Consider the following 11,095-nt stretch of genomic DNA (forward strand, 5'->3'; position numbering starts at 1 on the left):
GAACCATAATATTAACACAATAACTTCCCAACTAGCAATATAACTCTTAAAAAAGATCAGAAACCACATAGAATAACACAATTCTAGACAAACCATCTTGCTATTTCCAAAACCTGACTTTAAGCCGATCGATAACTTCTTCCAAATAAGAACTCATTAAAATCTGAAAATTTTCCCAACTCGAGTCTCTGGTAGGAAACATAGTAGTGCTATCAAACGTGCTCTAATTCTCTTTATCAAACTTTGCAAAAATAAAAAATAAAAATTATCGGCCTAAAAAGTAAATAATAATAATGATAATAAAATGAAAGTTGCTCTATTTTTAACTTTTGGTTTAATGAAATTCTTATTCATCAAAAATAATAATGATAATAATAAAAGACAAATGCTAAATCGGTGCGTCGTTGGTGGGAAAACTTTTCCCTCTTGTCTCACTCTCCGTCCAAAATGATCACGAATCAAACACGGTTCTCAGAACCCAAAACCCAAGTGACTAACGATGGCCTCCACTTCGGCTTCGCGGTCCACAGGCGTCACCGGAAGAATCCAAACTGCAGCTTCGACACTGTACTCCGACAATCAGTCCCTCATCGCTGTAAATTTCCTTCCTGTGTTTTACCATTTTAGAAGTACTTTTTGGTGATTTTGGGAATCGAATTTGTTTCCATCTTTTAGTTTTGGAAAGAAATTCAAGTTCTTTGAAAATGGTGGCCAAGCAGTGCCTGGTACCCCTGAAGGCGCTTTTGGTTCAGCATTTTTGGAAGCGGTTTTGCTATAATTGCTTTATGTAATTAAATTTAAACCGTAAGGTAGTCTATACTTTGATTTCGAAAGAAGTTCGCGTTGTTTTCTGAAAGTGAACACAATGGGATGCTTTTGCTTTTAAAGCAAGATAAGTGCTTTCTAAAGTTGATAAATGCTAAAACTCAGTGCTGACTGATCCTATATTATTGTCGAAAGCTGCTGTTTGATTTCCCTATTGAAATTACTTTTTTTTTTTTGCTGAATATAATATGATTTTTCGCTAATAACTGATTCGAATTCCTACCCAAATGATGCCTAATCATATTGCTTGTCCTATTCATGGTGTTACCACAACTCAAATTTTTTCGATGAATTAGCACAACTCAATTTTGGGTTGTTTGTTTCAGGAATTTCGGAAGGCGTTAAATATGATGAAGGAAATTGGGGTTGATTTGGAGAGAGATAATCAGTCTCAGATGGTATTCTACTATTCTGGACAATGAGCTTTTTTTTCCTCAATAGTATTGTTGTTTATACTTTGTTTGATTGCGAGAGAATATAGAAAAAATTGAAAGGAATTTAAATTTTTGGATATGAATTTCTTTTCAGCATTTGGCAATTCAAAATGATAGAATACTTCCCCAACTGATGAATAGCATTTTTTTTAGGATTAATTCAGTCCCATTAGGGTTGGCTCAAGTGGGAAGGGCCTTACTCTTGGTAGCGTTTCCCATCAAGTCTAAGTTCGAATCTCCTTAGATGTAAACAATTCCTTGGGACAAGCTCGCCGGCAGAGCCGGAGTATTACTCGATTCGTGTGGAGGGAGCACTTTACATGAGTTTGAAGTTTACTCAACCCCAAGGGGTTGGCTCAAGTGGTGGAGGCCTTGGTCTTAAGGTATTGCTCCCTTCAAGGTCCAATGTTCAACACCTCATGGGTGTAAACAATCCTTTGGGGCCACACCCCCTGGTGGAGTGAAAAGCCAGCGATTTAACCAGTTCTATGTAGGAAAATTTTCGAGGGTGTGGTGCATAAGACCGGGGTTTACTCTGCAGGGGTGGGTCCGAAGGTCCCTACCTTGGAGAGGTTCCCCGACATAAAAAAAAAAAAAGTTTACTCGACAGGGGTGGGTACACGAAGTGACACTACCTTTGGGGGGTTCCTCATCATCAAAAAAATTATTAGTGGCTAAGAAAATGTTGGGGAAGGTAAAGAAGTTCAAATATTTTTGGCAGAAGTGGACACTGTTTCCCTCGGGTCCCTTTGAAACAATAGGTGTCGGCCGCCCCAAACCGACCAACCGCATCGGGGCTCCTAAACCACATCAACGCTGACAGTTGTCAGTAGTCAATCAGTTTATCGATATGAGCAGTGTCACCCACCTTGCCACTAGATTTGATGGCAAATTGGTGGTGGGGATGCAAAATCTTGTACCGAACCAATAGATTTGGCAGTTGGGGTGCACGAGCTCACACCTTTCCCTAAGATTTGGTGGTAAGGTGTGAAATCTTGCATCTCATAACAATTAATTACACCATACATGGCCTTGGGCAGAGAGAGGGAGAGGCTAAGAGAGGGAGAACAGGTCAGGAGGGAGACGTGGAGAGACTAGGCAGTACAGTCGGTTGGATTGGGGGGAGTTGATTTTTCTTGGCACTCATCACCTGACAGCCAACCTGACCCGTCAGAAATCCATTTCCTTTCCTGATACGTGGTTCAAAAATCTTATAACCTTTCTTTTTTGACAATGCTGAGAATCCTATATCTTGGAACTTTCTATGTTCGAGTTGGCGAGGCTAAAAAATTTGTGTTTGAAAGAAAAAGGATTAATTTAAATGTTATGGACATGTAAATGACCTCAGCCTCAAAAACCTATATTAATCCCACTGAAACTGAAGCATTATCTCTTGTTTTCTAGTATAATAGCGACCTTTCCTTTATGCCTATGTTGATTTGTTCACTGCCTTTTGGTTGGATTATAGGAGTTATCGCACAATTACTTTACGGTTTATCTTCTTGACGGAAGGTGTTCTACTTAAAAATGATTGAAAGCCCCACTTTTTCTAAATTACAGTTTGAAGATGATGGGAAACTCTAGATACTTGGCAATATAGATCAATTAGTAACTGGATGTTGTTGCAGGTGAAAGAGCTTGAAAATGCAGCTGTTGAGTTGCTGGCTACATATGAAGACTGTACACATTTTTCATCAGCAATTCATTCTGTTGGAGATAGGTGCCAGCCTGTAGGAGAGGTGCTTGAACTCGATATTAGGCAAAGTTATTCTCTTTGAATGATTTTGTCTCTATATAAATATTTTATTATCCTCCTTTTCTCTGATTTGTTAATATGATGCTTGAAATGCAGTTAACCAATTTTAAGAAGTTGTTTGAGGATGAGATTGCGAAGCTCAAGGCTAGTTCATCTTCAGTTCCACAAAACCATCCTATAATACGCCAATTTAGAGAAGCTATCTGGGTATGTTTTCTCTCTATTATTTTCTTTGGAGTTTCTTGGGCGTTGGACTATTAAAAGGATAGGCAAGAATTTCAAATTTTTACTACTAGATTTTTTACATTTTTTCTTAGTTTTTTTCTATTTTAAAATTATGTGTTGAAGTGTTTTCTACCTTTTTTTTCTTTTTTTTTTTTTTTAATCTAATACATTTTTACCGTATTACTAATGCTCATCATGTGGGACAAACACATTACAACATCGAGACTACCCCTCTTGGTCTAGAATTGTCATGCTTCTCATTTCTTCTGATTGGGAGATTCACTTTTCACTCGTTGTTCAGAGCAGGTTACCTAGACGTTTTTCAGATCATTTCCCTATGCTTCTTGATTGTGGTGATTTTCATAGTGTAAAAGTTACTTTAAATTTGAAAACGTGTGGTTGAAAATGGATGGATTTGTTGAGAAGGTGAGACTCTTAATATTCTCAAGGATGTCCTAGTTTTGTCTTAGCTCAGAAGTTAAAAGCTTCGAAAGCCGACTTAAAGAAGTGGAATGATTTGGAGTTTGGTAATGTTGAATAGAGAAAAAGGGCTTTTCTTGATGAGCTACAAGGCCTTGATGTTGCTGAGAAGCAGATGCCTCTGTTTGGGTGAAGAGCAATTGAGGAAGGATGTGGTTACAATAGAGTTGGAAAATACTACTCTTTTGAAGGAGATGTGTTGGAGGTAAAAGTTGAGGGTGTTATGGCTAAAAGAGGGGGACAAAAATACCCAGTTCTTCCATTAGATTGCTAATTCTAGTAGAAGTTGCAACTCTATAGAGAATTTGATTATCAATGGTGTTACCTCCTCCAATCCGCCTGATATTAAAGCTCATATAATTCATTTTTACTTTCAGCTCTACTCCGAGAATGAGCATTGGCGCACAGATGTGAATGGTCTCCCATTTCAATCTATTTGTGAGGAGGCAATTTGGTTGGAACAAGCTTTCAAGGAAAGGGGGGTTTTTGAGGTAATGGAAGACATAAATGAGGATAAGGCTCCGGGTCCAAATGGTTTTCCTATGGCTTTCATCCAATCCTGTTGGGATCTTTTCAGAAAAGAGGTCATGGAAGTCTTTCTTGTGTTTCATCAGCAGAGTAAATTTGAGAAAAGTCTGAATGCCACTTCATCACTAAATTATTGCGAAGGTCTTAGCAAATAGAATGAAAAATATTTTGGAGAATATCATTTCAAATACTCAGAATGCTTTTATTAGAGGGCGTCAGATCTTAGACTTTGTTTTCATCGCTAATGAATGCCTAGATAGCCGTCTTAAATTAGATGAGCCAAGGGTTTTGTTTAAATTGGACCTAAAGAACGCTTATGATCATGTTAGTTGGGATTTTCTCCTTTACTTGCTAAGGAGATGTGGTTATAGGGAGAGGTGGCAGAAGTGGATTGCACATTGCATATCTATAATTCAGTTCTCTATCCTAATTAATGGTACGCGAAGTGGTTTTTTCAATAGCTCTCAGGATCTAAGGCAAGGGTCTCTCCCTTTCTTTTTGTGATTGTTATAGCTTTGAGCCTTTGAGTCGTATGATGTCGGCTGCTATGAATGGGGGCTTTATTTCTGGTTTTTTAATGGGGGGCTAGGAGTGATGATCTTGTCTTTGTACCCCATCTCTTTTTTGCTGGTGATACTCTTATTTTCTGTGGGACTACTCCAAACCAGTTTTGATACTTGAGATGTGTCATTGTTTGTTTTGAATCCGCCTTTGGGTTGAAGATTAAGTTGGCTAAATCGGAGTTGGTTCTTGTGGGTAACATGCCAAATGTGATTGGGTTGGCTCATATTCTAAGTTGTAGGGTTTCTTCCTTGCCTATGAAATATTTGGGCCTTCTTTTGAGTGCTCTGTTTAAGGCTAAGTCTATCTGGGACTATATCATTGAGAAAATGGAGAGAAAATTAGCTGGATGAAAATACTTGTCTAACAGTACTTGCAGCAGCTTCTTAAATCCCATTCCATTCTCTAAATATAGGGAAAATTCCTAAAAAAATCCCCTTGAAACAGACTCCCTCAGTGTTTCCTAAATCAAGGGAGCATCAAGGAAACAAAAGTGCTTTCCTTAACATTATTTTAATATAAAAAGACTCTCTTTCCTTCACATTGATTTGTAAGAATATACAAATGACTTTATCTTTCCTCTCCCTTTCCCCTTGCATTTATTTGATAGAATATTTAAATAGTATAGGGAAAGGATAAGGGAAGCTATTGTGGAGTTTATTTGAATAAGGAAACAAAAAGTAATTTGGTTCCCTAAATTTAAGGAAAATCTAAGGAAAGTTGTTGCTAGTGTTCTAAGGTTGGCTGAGTAACGTTGATTTAGAGCACTTTGTCCAACCTTCCTACCTATTTCCTCTCCCTTTTCCCTATCCCAGTTAGTGTCGCTAAGCTGTTAGAAAAATAACAGAGGGATCTTTTGTGGAGTGGTTTGGATGGTGAGACTAAATTCCATCTTGTTAATTGGAAGAAGTTTTGCACTCCTATCCAGTTTAGAGGGTTAGGGATCAAGAGCTTGACTACATTCAATTTAGGCAAGTGGTTATGGTGGTTTGCTGTGGAGAAAGAGGTTTTTTGGTGTCAGATTGTGGATAAAAAGTATGGGAGTTTGGTAGGGAGATGGTGTATTAAGGGGCTCACTGGAACTTATGGGGTAAGTCTTTGGAAACACATTAGCAGGGGGTGGGTTGTTTTCTATAATTTTAGTGTGTGGAAGTAGGTGATGGCTCTCGAATTAGGTTCTGACATGAATAATGGCGTGGAGATCGTCCTTTGAAGGATTCTTTTCAGAGTTATTTTAGTCTTGCAAGGAATAGGGATGCAGTGGTGGCTGACCTTAGGAGTGTTAGCAATGATACGACTCATTGGGACATTAATTTCACCAGACTTGTGCGTGATTGGGAGGTGGACTTCATCTCCTCTTTCTTCAATGTTTTGTATTCCACTAGATTGGGTTGGGAGGCTGATGATAGACTATGTTGGATGCCCTAAAAAAAATCTTTTGAGGTCAAATATTTTTATAAGGTTCTTCTTCCTAACATTGACTCCCATTTTCGTTGGAAGAGCATTTGGGGGACTAAGGCTCCTTTGAGGTTGGCTTTCTTTACTTGGACAGCTTCCCTTGAGAAAATTCTCACTTTGGATAATCTCTGCAAGCATCACATCATAGTGATAGATTAGTGTTGTATGTGTAAAAAGAGTGGGGAAACTTCAGATTATCTTCTTCATTGTGATGTCCTGAGAGAGCTGTCGAATATGGTTTTTTTTTTTTTTTTTCAGATGTTTGGGGTAGAGTGGGTTATGCCTAGACGATGGTGGATCTTTTGATGTGTTGGAATTGGGGGGTCAGCCAGAATGACATCATTATTGTTTTGAATGCAATTCCTTCCTTTTTATTGTGGTGCATTTGGAGAGAAAGGAATGCTCAAATCTTCAATGATCAAGAATGAATGAGCTTGGATCAACGGACTTGTTTTCTTAGAGCCTTTTTTGAGTGGATCTTTGCTACCGCCTTACTCCGTGTCTCTAGCTATACATGTTTTTGTTCTCTTTTTTATTTTTCTTGATTTGCTGGGTGTTTTCTTTTGTATAGTTCCTGAGTATTTGGGTTGTGCTCCTTGTGCTTTTAATGAATTTCCTTTGCTTCCAAAAAAAATTCACAAGGAATTGTGATTTAGATTTTCTGTGATTAATCTCATTAACACACCTAAATCACAAGAATGTAACTTAAGAACTGTATTCATCAAATGAATATGCAATGCCCAATGTTTTTATTAATCTTGGAAAATAAATAACTTTATTAATTATTAAAATATCATACAAAAATTGGGTCTTAGGGTACTATCCCTAACATGAAGGTTTGGATTGTTTATTCTTTTATTGTCATCTGTTTCCTACCCATCTAGTTTTATCTGATAAGTTACTTTACTTAGGACCATAAATGAGGCCTCTTTAGGCTGAAAAGATAATTGGCATGCAAAATAAGGAAAGTTTCTGCATTGTATAAAATACTTTAAAGAGTTTTTAAGGGCTATAAAAGAATATTTCAACCATATAGAGAAGTAAATTTTGACAGAAATTCAGAAGTGGTAGATTTTGTAGGGATTAGTTTGAGAATTTTTGGGAAGGTGGACTGTCGTCAAAAATCATTGTGCAATATAGACAGGCTAATGAAGGTTGCATGAAGAGGATGTTGCTTACTTTTCCGTAGTGCTGATTGTGAATGGAAGTTGATGTAGCAAGGGTTACCATGCGGCATAGACTGTCAAGAAGAATGATAGGATTTGATATGTGTGTACCATGGGCTTTGGAGATGACAAATCCTTTAGGCCTGGACTCTTCATTTTTGTGAAGGCTTTCATTAACTCATTAAATGATCAAACAATATGTCACAATTTGATTTTCTCAGGACTTGGTATGAAACTGCTTATGTTCCTATTAGATGGGTTTGACTAAGACATAATTAGGATTTCATACTATGGTACTTTGGTGGAAACAATGGCAGAATGTGTTCATGGCTGGTCTCTGAGAAGTGGCTGACTTGGAATAGTGTCTTGGTGAGGAAGGGACTATGTATATGATGGGTGAATAAAAAATGTTGGATTGTTAATCATTTCGCACAAGAAAGTGATATCTGGGACGTCAAATTCCCTGTTTTTCTCCTGAAGCTTAATTTGTAATCAGACATAAGACATACGGTTCATTTTGTGGCTTTAATAGATGCATAATTGAGCTTCATAAGGAAATTGTCATGCAGATTGTCTTAGATACTGGAACCTACTCTAATGCTCTTGAGTAGGAGTTGGTGAAGAAGAGGAGACATCTGTTTTTGGAGTCTCTATGTTTCCACTCCTCTTATCTTAGAGGACAATTGGGAAGCTAGATAATTTCGCATAGGTAAAGAAAGTGAGGAGGAAAAATAATTAAGATGGATTAGTTACAATTAAAACAGGGGTGTCCTCAATGAAAAATATTAGAAGAAAGATTTTGACCTAGCACATGATCTTTTTCTGTTTGCACATAGCTGCGAGCCTGCACTTCATGCTATGTCTATCTGGAGAATAGAATAGTTTTATTTGTGGTTTTCAAGCAAAGTTCAAGTCAGCAATTGAAGTGTCTGAGTTTGGTCTTGACCTGGGAAAGTAAATCTTTGCAAATGAGCAAAGAAGGTTAGTTTTGTGATGGAATTGCTGGCAATCTTAAAGGCCGTTGAGCAGAGAACAAGAAGCCAATTAGCCAACATTCTCATCATTTATTGAGAAATATGTTACAGTAATCTGTCTTTGCAACAAAATACTCTCTCTTTCTGTCTCTCTCTCTCGAACACACATAACAGATGCGTTGTTTGCCTCTCGACTATGCCTTCTGTCATATCCTATCTGGTGCTGTCATTTTTTACTATCACTTTCCATATTTGTTGGTGATATGTTATTTGTTATTTTGGGCAATTAGTTGCGCTTTTCAGTGTTAATTAGGTGCTGCTCTCACTATTTTCCTGCAGAATGTTCATCATGCAGGAGAGCCAATGCCAGGTGAAGACCAGGATGACATTGTAATGACTAGTACCCAGTGCACCCTTTTGAATATCACCTGCCCATTGAGTGGAAAGCCTGTTGTTGATCTGGCAGAACCAGTTCGCAGGTACTCTGTGATCAGTTAAAAGTTTTCCTGTTTTCTTATTCCAGAAACAGTTTTTCCTCTCCCTCTCATTATCTTTGTGACTAGCAAGTAGGAGATGGATGAATATGAATAAGAAAAACAAATTGAGGCATTGGAGTTATCTTCCACCTTCGTTGGCTACCATAATTGATGATAGATTTATTAGCAATAATGCTTCACAATTTGACTGGGGATTGGTAACTGACAAGTGCACCAAGTGACCACCAAGCAAACCAGTGAGGACAAAAGGCTATTACCTAGGTCGTCTCGGCTTTTGTCAATTATGGCTCTCTTAACACATTTTCTGATATGGAGACTTTTTCTGGTCATGTCAGATTTCTTTCAACCCATGCAATCCATTAGAGTTCTGAACAGCTGTTATTTCATTATCTTTATTGGACACTAACATTTTGATATTTAAAATATCATAGAGTTATTGTCACCAAATCGTGTTGACACATTCCCTTCCCCTTGCTTGCTTCCATTCATCTATTTGATTTGTGCATGTCTTTCTCGGTCAACCGTGGAAAAGCTTCTCAATTGCGCTGATTTTTCGTTTAAGCTGTATTAAGAGGCCTCTGTAGGCTCTCACTACTATAGGTCCCGGAAAATGAGATAACATTGACCTTTAGAGACCTCTGTCAACAAAGGTACTCTCTTGCTGTATTCAATCCCCTTGAGCTGCTAGCATGTGTGTTGCTTCTTTTGTTTACCATATCCCATGTGGTTGAAGGTGAAAAAATCGAAATCATGATGGTGGGCATTATAATGGACCATAGGAAGTCACACGGGAACTGGACCGTTGATTGTAGGGTAGGTGTCATTCCAAAGACCAGTGGTTATTCTACACAATTATTTCTAACCTATAATTTTTAGCCCTTACAGATTTTCTTGCTGGTAAGCGTTTTTAATGATTTTCTTGCTTGAAGAGAAGTGATAGTTCATAACAACCTGAGGGGACAGAGCATGTATACCGTATTTGGCCACGGCTGATGTGTAGAATTCAGTATCCTGGCCCGTACATTGAAAAGTTATAGGGAGCGAAAGATCTGCTAAAAGTCATACTGATTTTAATCATATCTGCCTCCCACAGATAAACTAAAGCAAACATTGACACGTACAACTTGTTTTATGTTTTTACAATGTCCTATGTATTTCTTCCCCTGATGCAGTGTGGAATGCAAGCATGTCTATGAAAAGAATGCAATCATGCTCTACATACGGTCCAAGAATGCACGAGCTAAATGCCCTGTAGCAGGTACATAGTCTCTGTGCTGTGAACTTTTACTTTCCTGCATTTGCCTTACCCTTGACCATTTTTCTCTTGTCAGGTTGCCCCAAGATGTTGCAGGCGCAAAAAGTGCTGTGTGACCCATTGTTGCTTATTGAAATCGACGAGATGCGCACAATGAGTAAACAAACTGCTAGGACTGACGTGATAGAAGATTGTACGGAGATTGATGAAGAAGAGTGCTGAAAATGTCTAATTCTAGGTTTCAGGGTTTTGAGGATAACTACGACAAAACCTAACTGAATATACGTATAGTCCGATGCATGTTTCCACATATACTTTCATCTTGTATTTGTATTGTTGTTTTGTGATTGTGATAAGAAAACATGTTGCAATACATCGTGTCCTAATGTCTGTACTTCTTGAATATATCTCCCACAATGTGTTTCTAGTTTGTAATGCTTTCATGCTCCTAATGCGTTTGATGGATTGTGATTTTTTTTTTTTAAATTGTATTTGCAAATTGCTATTCGTCTGAGTTATCCCATGGTTTCACATGTTTGAGGTTTGACGCATGGACGTGTATTTGGTGGGCAACCATGTGAGGGAGTTGGGCTAGCTCTTCAGTCAAATTGACCAACTCGCTAGTTGAAGCTATGACCTAAAACCTCATACATTCCAACCCTTTTGACTTAAGGACTGTTGTTTATAGACATTTCCTAAAAAGGAAAACTAGTGAACAAAATATTGTGTCTGATGTTGCTTATCATGTCTGTATTGAAATAGTCGGTGATTATATCATTGCGGAAATAGACGATCGCTAACGGAAAATGATGCAACTAGTGCTAAGTTTTAGGACGAGTGTTTGGATGAGGGTATCTAGGCTCTATTATGGATAAGATTTGGCTTTTGACTTGATGTGTTTGTCAACTTTTCTCGTGATGTGTATTTGACAGCTTA

General features: G+C 38.0%; 1 protein-coding gene across 2 annotated transcripts; it reads left to right on the forward strand.

Moving 5' to 3' along the window:
- Nucleotides 1-419: 419 nt before the first annotated feature.
- LOC132176433 (E3 SUMO-protein ligase MMS21-like) lies at nucleotides 420-10,566 on the forward strand. 2 transcript variants are annotated; one of them, XM_088514589.1, is made up of 7 exons: nucleotides 420-595; nucleotides 1,152-1,223; nucleotides 2,888-2,998; nucleotides 3,112-3,222; nucleotides 8,747-8,886; nucleotides 10,077-10,162; nucleotides 10,236-10,566. In XM_088514589.1, exons 1-7 carry the CDS (start codon nucleotides 500-502, stop codon nucleotides 10,379-10,381), a joined length of 762 nt encoding a protein of 253 aa, XP_088370715.1. In that variant the 5' UTR covers nucleotides 420-499; the 3' UTR covers nucleotides 10,382-10,566. The 2 variants fall into 2 exon arrangements, with proteins under 2 accessions (XP_088370715.1, XP_088370716.1); XM_088514590.1 differs by lacking the exon at nucleotides 1,152-1,223.
- Nucleotides 10,567-11,095: the final 529 nt, after the last annotated feature.

The sequence above is a fragment of the Corylus avellana genome, chromosome 3 (genome assembly GCF_965113065.1).
Source record: "Corylus avellana chromosome 3, dhCorAvel1.hap1.2, whole genome shotgun sequence".
NCBI classification, from domain to species: domain Eukaryota; kingdom Viridiplantae; phylum Streptophyta; class Magnoliopsida; order Fagales; family Betulaceae; genus Corylus; species Corylus avellana.